Source organism: Platalea leucorodia, assembly GCF_965183815.1.
Source record: "Platalea leucorodia genome assembly, chromosome: 9".
Taxonomy (NCBI): Eukaryota; Metazoa; Chordata; class Aves; order Pelecaniformes; family Threskiornithidae; genus Platalea; species Platalea leucorodia.
The window spans coordinates 44,250,004-44,265,660 of record NC_138831.1 but is presented as its reverse complement, the minus strand read 5'-3'; the positions used below and the strand labels follow the sequence as shown (position 1 = coordinate 44,265,660).

Here is a 15,657-nt window from a genome sequence, read left to right as displayed (position 1 = left end):
CGGTCAGAACGGGAGGGTTGCAGAAGTCTTTGGTTGATGGGAGGTGGGAAGTTAGGAGCTTCATTTTTGTCTGTTAAATACTTGCAATGACCTTGCTGGTCGTTACCCTTTTATAAAAGTTGTATCCCTCTACCAACAAAAGTCAAAATTTCAACTTGAGTATTGTAAGGTACTTCCTAGCTATTGTCAATATGTTATTCGAATATCCAGATCATCAAGGAGTATACGGATGGGAAAAAAGGATTAACATTGCTCTAAACAATGGAGGTTTATTATTAACTGACCTTTTTTATTGTTGTGATTCATTAAGTTCTCTGTTTATAAATGAAATAAATTAGTCACTTAGCTTAAACTCAACTAACATCCAGGCAAGAGAAAGAAAATGGGAGAGAGCTTTGCAAAGGCAAAGTGTTGATATTTTTCTAAATGTTATCATTAATTGAGAATCCAGCTGAGTATTCAGCAGGGGATTTAATTGCAAAAGGATCAAGGATCGCAAGCTGTGTCCTTATTTCTAACCAAATTTTAATAAATGTAGAGTGCAAGTGAGTGAAGGATCAAGGTTGAGTCTTCAGCTGCATACAATGTCCTGAAAATCTTACTTCAGAAGTGACCTATATGGCTTCCGATTTCAGCCTCTGCTAGCTATAGGATCTCTGTAACTTTATTGATCGTTCTTCTAACCCACTCACATCTCCTGCCACTCTGAAATCAATGTTGTTTTTTTTAGAATAATAACCTGAGAGCAGTGTTGGGTATGAATGTGTTGGAACAGGACTGGAGTGACATGCAGGGGACAAGCTGGGAAGCATTAAGTGTCATCTTCTCTTGATTACCTCCAAGGCTACAACCTTAGATCTGCCTTTAAGACAGAAATGTTTTTTCACAGTGATAATGATCAGTGGGTGTGAAATGGAAAAGATTAGCAGCTGGAGAAGGATGATGTATCGCTGTAAACTTTTTTTCCTTTTTGATTAAAAGGAACAAACTTGTTTTAAATCACAGCATTCCTCCTCTGCATGGTTTGTCTAAGGTGTGCCCACTTTGTTTGGAGTGACAAACCCAAATGTGTCATAACTGGTGATTGCATGGGAGGGCAAACACTTAATTGATAAAAATGCTCCCATTGACTTTGGCCTTTAATCAGGTCTGTGGATGGAGTCTCTTGTATCAACTGCCACTTAGGAGCTGTGTAACCTGCAGAGTTTCTCAAGGAGAGTTTTGATAGAGCTCCCACTTCCAAGCCAAAATGCCATGCAACTTAATGAAGTATGAACTTCAAAAGCCTCAGAAAGAATGCATGGACCCTCTCTTAATATAACCTGGGTTTTGGGTACAGTAGGTCCTCTCTTCTGTTAATGAATGAACTACTCCTGTAGATTTCCCACTGTGTCCTGCTTTAATCTAAAATGGGAAGAAAAGGATAATGCTTATAATATTTTTCTCCCACTTACGTATTTCACGCAGAGTGATGCCCTACTGAAGTACAGTGTATTCCTCAGAAAAACAATGGTGATAACCTCTGATGTTCTTGTTTTAAGAAAAAACCCTCTTTTGAATAAATATTAAAGGATTAAAGAAAAAAGTTAGCAATACAGAGAGCTTGAGGCTTGTGGCAGCAGTGTCTGTCCCAAGCGCTGTGGTTCCCCGTGTCCGAGTGCAGCGAGGTGTTGTGCAGGCATGCCAGCCTGCCTGGCAGCCGGGTTGTTGCCATGGCTGAAACCATCTCAGGTGTGACTTGTGCACTATTGTGTGCTACATAATTAATGATTTTTAGAAATCTCGACCAAAGGGACAAAAGGACAAAATGAAATACCTTTATAATCCTACAGTAAAATGTTGTCATGACGTTGGCAGCTGTGCTTTAGTTACTTTTCTACTAACGCTGAATGTGTTTGCTTAGTGGCATCTATGGTGACAAAGGCCACTGGGATGCCTGAATATCTGAGATCAGTCCAGCAGAAAAAGTCGAACATACCTCGCATACTTTTGATGTGGGGATTTCTCAGGAAAATCACTATACAGAAGGCCTGTCTTACTTTCTCTTGAGGTCCTTAGGCGAGAGGAGAACCAGCCTTGATGTTTAGTTCAGCTCTGTGGTGAGAGGATCTGATAAACCTCATCTTTTATTTGTTGGGTACTTGATTTCTTCGTAATGACAAAGTAGTTTTCTGCCCCACCTTCAAAATGTCTTTGAATTATTGAAGGAGTGGAAGGCCTCTGAGCACCTTTTACAAATAAAATATTTGTTTATGTTGCTTGTGGAAGAACCTGCTTCTTGGTTGGTTTTAAGAAAGTTGGTTGGGGCGCCTGAATAAACTGATTTTTTTGAGAGGAGCACATTGCAACTTGTCTGGTTCTGCTTTCATTCTGCAGGCAAAATAGTTTCCTCACTAAACTGTGCTTGACCTCATCTTTTAAGTTTTTATTACTTAGGTCCTTGATCCAGATTCTTTTCATCTTCCACTTCCCAAATTCTGGTCTACATCATGCGAGAAGCCAAGCTCTGCACCATGCTCTGGCAAGCTGCCTGCTCCTTCCCAGTTCCCAGGTACCTAAATGAAGACTTTAGGTTGCACAGATTGGTTATCATGAGGCTGTTTGCTTGGCTTGCTCCTCTTAAGTGAGGTATGCGCTAGCTCGTGAGATCTCTGTCATGTTAGTATAGGACTTCTTGTGAAACGGTCGCTTCTGTACATTTACTGAAGGCAGCTTTGACCGGAGAAGTCAGAAGAGGCCTCCTGACCATCAGCATTGCCTTCCTGCAGGATGAGCCATTGATTAAATTGCAGCTGAGAGGCCCCTTCTCAACCCTTCTTCCACATTATCTGAAACTGAAGATGCTGGTGATGTGGGTTGCAGGTCCTCCTCCCATAATTATCTATTTGATCTTTTCTTCTGTGATCCTGTTTTGTGGATATGAATGTGCTGGTAAACAATAAATGGGTTAGCTTAAATGAAGTCTGGAGCACTTGTCTGAAATTCTGCCCTGAAGTCACCACTGCTTTGCAGCATTATGTGTGAACTTCAAATAATGTAACTTCCAGAAGAAAGATGCCGGAGCTGGTACAAGGTAGGGGTGGGAAAGCAGAGGAGACAACGATTCCCTCTTTTGGGGAGCTATTAGATTACTTCAGTCTATTTTCTGAAACTGAAAAAGGAATCCTTACATTGTCACACTAAGAGTTTTATTAAAATGGGGTGAACTGACAAATATCTCTTAGGCTCTGAATTTAGGGTTCTTTATTTCTTGTGACAGCCAATGAGCCGGTTAGTATCTGGAAAGATGCTGAGAGATTGCGTCCCATCCCCAGCGTTGGCTGACACTGTTGCCTCCCCTCCTCTCAGGAGGAATGAGCAACGGAGATCAGGACTTGGGGTTTAAGAGGATGAAAATACTCTTCAACTACTCTTCCTCTGTGGAATGTATTTATATAGAGAGTTTATAAATATTCTTACATTACCTTTAGAATGACCAAACAAATTTCCCATCTTATCAATCAATATACGCATCCCATTTATTTTCTGTAACAAAGTGCTGACAGTCATTTTGTTAGACTAGAGGCAGTTGGGACAGCAAAGCTGATGTGAGAGTAGTGGTTATGAAGATGTCGTTTTGATGAAGGCATGATATTTTCAAATAAACTCTCGGATCTCCTGGGCTCTACCTGCAGTGCCTCCCATCTGCTTCTGAAGGTTGTGCTGCATGCAGTGTCTCTGCAAATGCTTGGCCTCTGCCTTGCTCAATAAAGCAATGCCATATTGTGCATAAGTGGAAAATAAAATAAACCGTGATTAATTGTTCTGTGCAGCGATCGATGCTGTGCACTGCCATCAAGTGGCAGTTCTGTTGCAGGACACGTTTTCAGTGTGCAGGGCTGCCTGGTTTTGTATCTTTGTTTCAAAGTGTTTCTTCTAAGCATTGCAGAAGTTTTATCTGTCTAGTAATTGTGGTTGCGGGGGGTACTTCTTCAGGAAGATAATGGTTATAATGGTTTCTATTCTCTAATGGCAAAAAATGTAACTTTAAAAAGTTAAATCATTACAGTAGCTCCAAGTACTGTAGTTGTGAAATATTTAAAGACTGGCGAGGATATTTTGCAGCTGGCAGGAAAATGAGCTCTCTGAAGCACACTCTGAGCTCTGTCTCTTCGAGGGTTTTGCTGGACTGTAGAGGAGGCTGAAGTACCAGGAAAACGCCATCTTTCTGCTGTCTTATGCCTTTGGATGTTATTGTTCAAACCTGATTTATTTTTTTTCCTTTAAGGCACATCAAGGCTATTTGTGAAAATACTTCAGTGACAGGAGATTGTTTCAAATAATGTGTCATCATATGTACTTTATCTTCCAGGAACTGTGACTCTCTCCACCTCTCTGATGCCAAGAGAATAGCTGAATTTCTGTTAGTCACTGAATACATTCAGGCTGCCTGCTATTTCTCCTAAGCGCTACAATTTTGTTGTTATTGCTACGTGAGTAATTAGCAGGAAATACTATCAATCACTCAGCCTGCTGGTAATAAAATTGTCTGGTTTGGTTCTCGAACAGTGTAGTGAAGAACAGAAGAAGCTTTAGGAAGAGGCCAGAGCAAGACATTCCCATCAGTCTGGGTGTGTTTTATAGGAACTGATTGTAGTAGTTTCCCCAATTTCTGAAAAAACTCACAATAGTAAGATCAATACTTGTGGAAACTGGATGGTACTGGAGGGGATATTCTGCTATAGAGAAATTCCTCATCTTTCATCTTGTCTTCATGTTCATGTGGTGGCATTATATGGAGACTTGCGTAGTTTAGAGGGCAAACCCCCAGTGTGTTATTCCCTGTGTTTCTCCATACCTTCCTCTTCTCTGTACCAGAGCTGTGTGGGGCTTGCTGCAGAAGGGGTTTGGGGTCACTGTCAGTAGCTGCTTATTCAGATAGTACAGGCCATGGTGACTGAGGACAGCCGGCACACAGTGTTTTAAATGAATGGTCTGGCTAACACGAAACTGCCCAAATAAACAAAAAATTAAATAGCTGTTTTCTTCACTATACTGCCAATGTCACTCAAACAATAAAATTATTGTAGCAGTTTTTCCCTAGTTGTTTGCATATAACACAAATGGTTGAACAGCACTTTTCTCATCCTTTCTATTTTTCCCCTTAACTTTGTTTCTGCCATTTTGCTGTTAAGTTTATTGTTAATTTTATCATGTCTTCCTGTGTGCTAAAAATTATTAGAAATGACCTTGGCTGTTGAGTTTTGTGAAGGCTGTCTGCATAGCACAGTCCGGCACCAAGCAGATGCACTAAACATGCTCTGAACAAGTGTTGGTAACATAAGTGCTGCAGAGCATGTGGTGCCCTGTGCTAAAGCAATGATGCAGCTAAATTAGCTATTAACAGCCCAATCTAGTAACTTGCCTGGCTCTGTGCAGCCACGTGATATGTCATGAAGATGTACCCATAAAGATAAATCATGTGTCTTTTTCAGCACTAACGAGATCCTCTTACTTTGATGGATTTTCTGTTGGCAGTCTGTAGAGATCTCCTTCAAGCTGCCTGGATTAATATGTGTGTAATACCTATAATAGCATCTTGACACTCAATGAAGATTCATCTCTGACCTGATTGATTTAGAGACCAACTGAGACATGCTCTGTTGAAGAAATCTGTTACTAGTAGCCCACATCCTTTAAGTGTACGCATTTCTGCAGGAGTTTGTGTTCCTCACACTGGTTCAGAGTAGGAAATCTGCTCCTTGCTCTCCTTAAACCATTTATTTCTTTGCAAATAAACCCTGCTGTAGGATTAGACACCTGGACTGGCTTGGGACATGGTATGGCTGTGAGATCACATTAATAAATCAGCCCTAACGATGCTGGCTCTGCAGACAGGCAAGTCAAGGGTGTCCATGCTGTGTTTTCAGCAGAGGTTGCAGTCAGGATGGATCTGTGGGAGCCAGCTTGGGCCTGGAGGCAGCAGTTCAGGGCTATTTATCATAGCTGTCCATGTTTTCCCACATATTCCTTTTACCCAAAGAGTCATAACTAAATGGTCTCTTGACTCTCTATCCCTGGTTTGCCCTTCGTCAATCTTTTATCCATCAGCGTGCTAAGCTAAACTTATTTTTGGACCATATTTTTTCTCACCTTTTGGGGGAAGAAAGTGGTGGAGAGAAGAAAGTTCTTTTGCATATATGTCAGTGTTTCAGTCATGGCTTTATGGCTAGCACTGGAAGAGGAGATCACTTGGCTTAGTGCAGCATGAATGAAATACGGAAGGTATCACCTCGAGTTGCTATGTGGGCTGGCAAAAAAACATGTACCCTCATTCTGCTCTTTTGGTGGCCTGTGGGCAAGACGTTACGGTCTGCAATTGTATTTTCCTAAGGGCAAGAGACTGCTTTGCAAAATCTGCTTTTCTCATCACACAGGGGCTCAGTATCCGTGACGTTAACCTGAAACCTTTTGCTGGCAGAAATAATAGCACTGCTGTTAATTTAAAAGGGAAATAAAGTTAGGTTTGGAGATTGATTTTTTTTTTTTTTTTTTTTTAATTTTGAAGCCATTGGAGTCATTCTTGTCTTCCTTTGTGATTTTTTTAAAAATTTTTTAAGAAAACAGAAAACCACATCTCTGCTTTGTGCTCCTTTAAGATCAAGGAGTTTGAAGTCATTGACTATGAAAAAGGACCCAAATCTACCCCAAACTTGGCAGCTTGCCATTCTATTTATTTCTGGAGTCTTTCCCTGGAGGTTTTATCTGCAGGAGGTTGCAACACTCCAGCCGAATGACATCCATCTTTCTCCACGCTCCTGACCCAGGTCACTGCCTTTATCAAGGGGGATGTCTCCAGGCGAGGAGGGATTTCTAGAGCTGCTCGTGTTCAGACAGATTTCACAGGTCTACCTTTGTTTCTGGGGACTGGAGTTCTGCAGAATAAACTGCTTTTGACATGATTTTTGCCCTAAATGCTCCTCGTAAATATGTACTGGTGTAATTGAGGATGTCTGTAATGACTGCTGTTATCTTGCTGCAACAGATACCTCTGACCTTGGTCCCTGGTCCGTTCCTTTTATATACGCGTGCTGGGAGCTTGCAAGGTAAATGGCTGCATCTGCAAAAGGGGATGGATGTTTCAAATAGCATTGTTGCAGCATCTGGGAGTGAAGTACCAGGAAGCAATGTCCAGGCCCTGATAGTGTTCCCAAGAGGGAAAATGCACTCAAGATTAAGTGAGGTGCACTCACAAACTCACCCCATGCTAAGGCAGAGGGGGAAAGGAGCTTCGCTGTATGTTTTGTAGGTAGGACCCATTCCCAGATTCCATCCCTCTGGGCTGAGCTGCTCATCTTCTGTTAACCTGGGAATAGCAGCCTGGAAGAGTTTGCTGGATGTAGGTTATTTTCTTGCCGTAGAAGAGCATCCCTTGGTTTTATGAGCCAGTGGTGATAGCACTCGGTGCCTGCGTCATGGCTGACTGGCCGGGGCGCTTAGTCAGACCTAGGAAAACTGGGATCCAAGTCTTTCTCAGAAAGGATTGAGATTCCGTTCCAGGAAACGAGAGCACTGTCATGTTTGCTGTAAAAATAGTTGCCCTAAACCCCCATCTCTTTTTGGAGTCAGGAGTCCATGCGGCTGCACCTGGTTTTGTTCAGAGATGTCCATGTGCTGCAGGTATCTTTTCCAGATGTGGTTCTCCTGGGGCTTATGGACATGTTTGCACCAACAGGAGGTAACCTTAGATGGGAGGGATCTTCCAGGACACTCAGCTGAGACTGGGACACTGTCCGGGAACAAAAGTTTGGCTGTTGACCTAGTGTACTGGCAGAGGTAGACGGTAATGGATCATTGAGCATCTAAACAATTATATTTTGCTGTTTTTCTTGCGGGATGATTTCTGCTACGTTTTGTAAAGCTGCCTTGCAGTTGCCTTTTGATCCTCCAGCTGCCTTCAGAGTATTCTGCAGTTCTCAATTTGAGGTGGAATTGTCTCAACTTTCCCTTTGATTTTGTCTAACTTAATTATTGCCAGTCCTGCACACTTTCCAAAGAAAATGTAATCTGATTGAAAAGCCAGCTTTTCCTTTAAAAGCCATTTGGATGAAAAATACTTGGTGCACCATGATTCCTGTTTCATTGATGGGGAAACTCGAAGTGCAGGGATGTGAAAGGACATGCCTCCTCCTGTAATTACAGCCTAATCCTGTGTACTCTGTGTCGAGCAGTAGCTGGAGTAACGGCAAGTCCAACTCCATCTAAAAATGAATAAAGGTACCAGTGAGCCTGAATTCCTTGAAGGAGGAGGAAGAAACCACAACTGTGATTTTGTGCTGTACTCCTGGGTACAGTGCCACTGTCTTAGGAGCTATTTAGAGCTTCCCAAAGGGGGGAAAAAAAAAATAATCTGTTTCGAAATCATATTTCTCTTTTTGTGTCCCAACATAATGCAATAAGCAATGACCCAACAAGGTCTGATTCATGTTATGAATAGTGGAAACAAAACAGAACTCGTTGCAGTGGCAGGTTACGTTTAGTCATCTAATCCAGAGCCTAATCCAGCCTCTTCAATGAAGCAGCATCACACCAACATCTACAAGAGCTCTTTAGAAGGAAATATATTGGGAGGAAGGTTCGTTCCTTGTATGTGAATCTCTAAGCCGTCTAACACATGGACTGTCCATCACTGGCTAGGCTTTACCTGCATGAAAAAACAGCTGGAGATGGCAGTGGTCAGCAGCAGCAATTTTGCTTTTCTGAGTAGAACAAATTCAGGATTACTAGTGGTTGGTGTTTTCTCATTAAAAGCAGAATGCTAAAGTAATGCTTGAGTGCTTCAGCGTTGCTATCTAACACGTGTTTCATTTTCATAAGTATTTTTAGACTTGTGTGTGTGTGGAGGTCAGAGTGGGTGGTTAGTGGGTTAGATAACATATTTCAAAATTCCCAGCACGAACCATGGGGGGAAAACCAGCTTAGAAATCACATGCTTCAGCTATAAAAATACAGCTTGCTTTTTTTTTTGTTGTCGTTTTTTTGTAGAAACTTTAAAATTTGTTAGCTGGCGTAGTCCATTGTAGAGAAATGAACCTATTGCTGGTAGAGTTGATATCCCTCAGGGAAAACTTGCCCTTGCCAGCTAAACTCATGGTTTTCATCTGGAGGTCCTGAATGCTGCATTTGCCAGGACTGCCATTGCAGTCCCACTGTAAAGGATCCTCTATGACCGATTCTCCAAAACCAGACGGATTTCCAGAGCCTGAAGTGGAAAAGATAGATGTCTTTACATGCTTAAAACAATTATTTTTTTGGAAGGTGGAGAGTATATTTCAGCTAATAACATAAGTGATCTTAATTCTTTTGAGCTTAAAGATTTTGTTTGCTTCATCGTCACTTCTAAATATTGCTGAAGTCATCTATTTAAAAAAAAAAATCCTTTGAAGGTAAATAACTCACCTTTACAGACACAGAAACCAAGCCTGAGAAAGAAGAAATGATTACTCAAGAGTTCCTTGTACTTTGCCTACACACAATCTCCGTACCTTTATAACTGCAGCACTGGAAAAACAAATACCTAAAAAGGTGGAGTTGTTCTAATGCCAACAAAATATGCTGACGAACAGGTGCGTTGTCTATCTGGCTTTGGTTTTTAGACCTAGTAACAGCTTTTGGGCCTTTTTAGAGATAATTGCATTTCTGGTCCCTTAACTAAAGCTAAAGGTTCAGAGATGTGCCATGCTAAAATCCCTTTCTGAATTGTTTTATAGGAGTTTAAATCCCAAGGTAAGGGCTTTAAACCCGTCCTTTGGCGAGGCAGACCTTCCACTTTCTCCCTTCGGTTTGAGGAAGGGAATATATTTAGAGGAAAGAGCAACATCCACGTTCTTTACATCCCCTTACAGCTATCTGAAACCAGAGATTTTCAGATCCGAACGAGGGAGAGGGCGACCTCTTTCATGAATGGACCAAAATGGAATGTTTTCATTTCCAATGGGCTTTAAGCCAAGTAAATATTAGTCAATCCAACCTAGTTTTGAAATTAAATTATTCTTATTTGTTGGAGCATTCCAGAGGATGGCTTTGATCTGTCTGTACTTTCACCAAAGGGATATTGGCAGGCTGGCCTCCCATTTCTAGCCATACGGGATGAAAGAGGGGTTATAATAACCACCTTGTGTGGCAGTGATACTGAACAGATGACATTTTTTGGACAATATTAAATGAATAAAGGTAAACATACTTCAATTAAAATGTTTTTGGAGGCTGAATGCAATAGTGCTGTTGGAAGGTCTTCTATGTGGGTTGAAGGAATTTGGCTGCATTTGTAACTGATTTTTCTTTAACTCCAAAAACGTTTGAGAGAGAGGAGTTTGTTCTGTGCATTATTCCCTTTTCAAATAAATATGTTGTTTGAATATAACTTCTAAAAATGACATTAAAATTGGCAGTGGACAATGAAATTGTTAATAACTGGGAGGTAGCGATGTGTGGTGGAGGAGGACGGTCTTATTTAATGCTTTGCTCTTTTCCTTCTGGGCCCTGGGCTCACATCACGCACGGTGAGCTGTACCACGTACCGCTACTAAGGGGTAGCTCAGAAGACACCTATAAGTAAACTGAAGCACACAGCAGTTAAGTGACATGTTATTGATCTTGCTGAAGATATTTGGAGACAAATGCAAATTTCAATTAAAGAAAAAAATAAAATGCTCAGTTATCATTTTAAGGCTATTGGGCCTTTCGTCTTTTGCCAGAGGGTCCTCCAGAAGAGGAGGAGGAGGGTGGCACTTAGACACAGCTGAAGAGCCTTTTAAATTGATGTCAGCTGATGATAATTTGTGCTTCCCCTAAACTTAAACATGAACTAAAGTAAACTGAATTAAAATAGAAATATAATAATTTTGGTTAGATAGGACTGCTGGAGTTCATCTGGTCTAACTACCCCCCAAAGCAGGGCCACCTTCAAAATTAGGTCAGACTGCTCCACACCTAAAGTTCAGGTATCTATATGAGAAGTTCAGCTATCTTTTTTTAAGCCCCAGCTTAGATTTCAGTTATGTGGAACCTTTGATGTTCAGGCTTTTTACATGTATTTACATGTCTTTTGTCAATAACTAAATATACAGAATAGCTTTTGCAATAACGCTGCAAATTAAATTGTTTTTCCTTGATGTGGAAGTGGCTGTTTCACGTGGACAGAGAGGTGTCTTCTCATGTGAATTCTACGTGGATTTGCTTTTCTTTCACAGGAACTGGACTAGCTGTACTTGATTTCTGAGTTAAATAAAAGAAAAATCTTTTTAGCAGATACCATTTTAAAGGATCAGTCCTGTTGATGAGCTGAAACATCACCTGCATTTTAAGTCCATTTAAGTGCTTTGTATGTTCATGCCTTAAGGGAGGAACAATTTGAACAAAGATGGATATAAAAACCAAAGCACAAAGGGTTTGTAGGCTAAAACGTCAGCTTTTGGTTTTTTGAACATCCGCTCAAACCTGGATCCATTTGCTTGAAATGGAATATTTAGTTTTCAACTCAGCATGTGAACTGGTCATGCTTGAATTTAAAGCTTGATTTATTTTTTTTGCACCTGTTTTTATTTTAACACTGACTATATGCAATATATACTTTTGCTGCATGGTTCCTTTCTCCCCAGCTGGAAGTCTGGTCTGATATTATCATGCGAGACGTTCCTAAAACGTGTATTTGTAACTCTGCAACCCCTGGAAATGTAAAGTAGGCTCACTGCTCCATTTATCTTTTCTGAATTCATCGTTTCCTTTTCTGTGTGTTATAAGACTGACCCATATATTTGTTTTGAAGACCAGGGGCTGGTTGTGTACTGCACTGCAAAACCTTGTTTCTATCAAAACAAGGTGCAACCCTGTCCCTGGCAAGACGGACCAGACAGGCCAGATCAGAGGAGGAGAACTGGACGTGAACTTGGGAGAAAGAAACTGTGATGGGGCGTAAAAGGAGCTGAGATGAGGGAGAACGGGGGAGACATGAGACAGAGCGTGGGAAACGATGCTGACGCGGCACGGATGTACAGGAGGGCTTGGAAGATTTGGACTTTTCTGCAATAGTTATATTTGACAGAGAAGGGATGAACTGAGTGATCTTAAGGAGAAGGTTTTAAATGAAATGACGTGTATTCTATTGAATATGCAAATTGGAATTACATAATCTGCAAAAATAATAATACTAATAAAATCTTTTCCAGATTTGCAGCCTTAACCATATGCTCAATGGGGTGCTGGCAGAGAGCTGGCTAATGCAGCTGCAGTGTAAAACTGGGGCATCCAACTGGTTTTGATCTTGATAGAAGAGGGGCAGAAGGTCACGTCACAGTCTGTTGTTCTCAGTGTCTCGTAGTTTCTATAGTTCTTCATAGTTTATATAAATGTATGGTGAGATCAAATGAACATGCTTCACTTAGTGCTGTAGTAACTGCAAGCCATCCTCTTTCCTTGCTTTCCCTTCCCCATGGAAAACTGAAGTTGGTGGATATTGCTCCTGTTCTTGTCCGTGTAGGTGTATGAATTTCAGGTGTATTTACTGTATCCTGTGCTGGGTTAACTATGATAACCATGTGTGCCCTTTAAGAACATAATTTTTGCTAATAGCAAAGATGAGCAAGATGATAGAGTAGACTGAGATACTGAAACAAAGCCTCTCTAAGACTAAGCAGGAGTGTTCAGCCAACAGATCACAACAGATTTCTTTTCAGGGCTTGAAAAACTGCTGGTTTTGATAACGTACAGAGCTTTTCACCAAGGCATGAGCTTATGGATGAGTGAGAAGAGCTACCGCTGTCTGTACAGACACTGTTACTGTTTTTTTTTTTTGTAAGGAAAGTGGAAAAAATCTCGGTGGATATGAAACTTGGGTATCTTTGAGTGTTTATGGATTGCGGATGAGGGATGTGTTCAGTGATTAAGTTGATTACACTGGAATTATCGACACAGTGGCTAGCTTGGAGAGGGGAAATGTGAATGCTCAAGCAAGAATTAGATAATTTGTTCAAATTTATGAAGACAGAGGCAATTTTAGGCCACTATCCCAATTCTGTTGTTTTAGCTATGCATATGTGGGAGGATATGTGTGTGTGTATATATGTGTGTGTGTGTGTGTGTGTATATAAAAAAAAAACTTATGTGGGGGGTGTGTGTGTGTGTCAGACTTGGTGTTATTTCACCATATTAAGTTGCTATTTTGAATATACCCTTGAGATTTCTACATATCTCTTCCCAGAGCTGCGCTCAACATATTTTCTAGCTGGTTGGCTGGCTGTGATGCTAAGAGGCATGCTAAGGATGACTTGCATATCTGAAAATTAGGATGGACCCCGAGTCGTGTGAAAGGAGTGTATGAACAGGGAGCAGGAGCCTTGTAGGCAGAGAAGTTTTATTTTATACGACGCAGTTCTTGCAAATGTAAAGCTAACCTTTTCTCTTGTCCTTTTCCCTAGGGTGACTCCGTTATTACAGTGCAGCTGACTGAGGAAGATAAAGTTGAAGATGATGTAGTTTTTTACTTGGTCTTCACTGGGTCAACTGTCCAACACTGCACGAGCACGAGAAAGATTAATCCTGGGAGTCTGGAGACAATTTCTCCTGGTAAACAATTGCCTTTCTTTGCATATCAGTGTATCAGTCTATGAAACTTGGTTAATTCAAGTGGACCTAAACGTAATGCCGTTTTGTTGGTTGTCTTTGGGATTCTATTGTAGAAAATACACAGTTACATTTACACATAGTAAAAAGCTTTTAAATGCGAGCAAGATAATGGAAGACACATTTGCCAGTTTAGAGATGCTGTTGTCCAAATGGTGTACAGCCTGGTAAGTCCTAGCTACACTTAGGATCTGCTTAACTCAGTGAGGTTCATTGCTGTAGTCCTGGTGAAATACAACTCTTTTCCCCTAAATCCTGCCGTGTGGATCAGAGCCAGCACAGAGTTTCTGAAACTCTTGCAGTGGCAGGCAATGTAGGTGCTTGGTGCCATTCCTCCAGCACAGCTGGTTCAGACGGGGTGGGTTTTCACATTAAAGCCCACCGCTCTTTTTAAGCCTTCGTGCCATTAACAAAACAAAACAAATCGGCGCAGCATTTTCCTTTGGTGACTTCAGGACCGTGGGAATGAGCATGTTCCAGGCTGCGGTCCTTACCATTAACCTTTCTTTCTGACTTGTTGCTATGCAGCACATTGACACTAGTGTGAGAAAAACGCCTGACATTTTTACTATACACAGTGTAGCTTAAGCAATCAAGTGTATTTCTTGGGTTTGCCTTTTTGTCTATCTTGTAAGTATTGTTTTATGAGAGATACATGTGAAGTAAAATTTGGGCTAAGGACTTTTTCTGCCTGGGAATGAGTGGCTAGAAGTTGGCCACCGTATTTTTTCATTTCCTCCTCTTTTTGTGCTGTTCGGGTTGTTCAATTGGCTCGGGAAGAGAAGTCTTTTTACGGTTACTGTCTACTGGTGCCCTGTGCAATCAATTAGATTAGTGCTTATTTTCTCCCAGAGGAGGGAGAAGAAGGGGTGGCTCCTTCCCTGCTTTTGTGTGGCGGTCAAGGGGCTCTGCCAGCCCCACTTGCAATGACCTCACCTCCCCCTTGGGACCGCGGCTGCGTCGCCAAGAAAGGAACTGAAAAGCTTCGGTGTTCCCCCTTCAGCCCATGCGGGAACTGGCGTACTTGATGGGATTTCCAGGCAAGAGCGATGCTTTCCTATCACCGCTGGCCCTGACGTCCTCGGAGCAGTGCTGGATGCGAGATGGTACCCGGGGTGATGCTCTGGGCTCTGTCCGTCCTGCCGACCCCAGATAGAACTGAGTCACTGGGGAGGGCTCCCTGGGGCTCATTTTGTTGCTTTTAGTGGGAAATCTGACTCCACTCATGATTCAAAGGGAAAGGAGGGAATTGCTCTCAGTTGTTGCTTTAGTTATAATGGGCGCTTTTTTTTTTTTTTTTTTTTTTGACCCAGTAGACTCATGATCTTGTGGCATGGGATGCTAGATAGGGATGGGTGCTGTCCCAAAATACAGCTTGTATCAGACAAAGATTTAACGGATTTTGGAAAGGTAGTCTCATTCCTGCTGTGTAGCACTGTCTGGGGCCGCAGTGCAAGGGAAGAGGTGACATCTCAGATGTAAAGCAACCATTTGGATAACAGACTCTTCTGTGCTTCATTTTGGAGAAACTACCAGAGAAAAAAGGACTTTAGTGGTGAAGGGTGTGCTGGGGAGAAGCAAAATGGGGAAAAAAAAGTTTTTTTTTCATACCCTCCGCTGACACCGATGCATTTGTCCAGTGTTGCTTCAGCACTGACTACTCCGATTTCAATAAGAGCATGACTTATTTCAGCCAGCTCTTCCTCCTCCTCCTCCTCCTTCCTGCACTCAACAGTGAATCTGTAATCATGTGTTTACACTGTATATTCGGCCAGTTGCCTTGGAGATGGTTGTGGTGACTCAGAGCTGGCGTTATTTGACCTCGCTGCAGGCTAGCCATGAACAAGAGACAGTGTGTGGGAGACCAGCCCTTGTTTAAACATCCAGGCCTGGGCACTTAGCAAGTGCTTTGTAAGGAAACTCTTGCAAACAGCTTTTAGCCAAAATCTCATCCTTCACTTCCAGCTTTGAGCATCTTTCGTTTGTCCCTGCAATACA

At 41.8% G+C, this 15,657-nt stretch overlaps 1 protein-coding gene across 5 annotated transcripts in view; it reads left to right on the top strand.

The window, feature by feature from the left end:
• AKAP13 (A-kinase anchoring protein 13) overlaps positions 1-15,657 on the top strand; it is a 205,397-nt gene that overhangs the window by 49,533 nt on the left and 140,207 nt on the right. For all 5 annotated transcript variants that reach the window (XM_082321821.1, XM_082321824.1, XM_082321823.1 and 2 more), the window contains exon 4: positions 13,455-13,602. In XM_082321821.1, the coding sequence (XP_082177947.1) occupies positions 13,455-13,602 (148 nt within the window). The remainder of the gene's footprint in view (positions 1-13,454; positions 13,603-15,657) is intronic.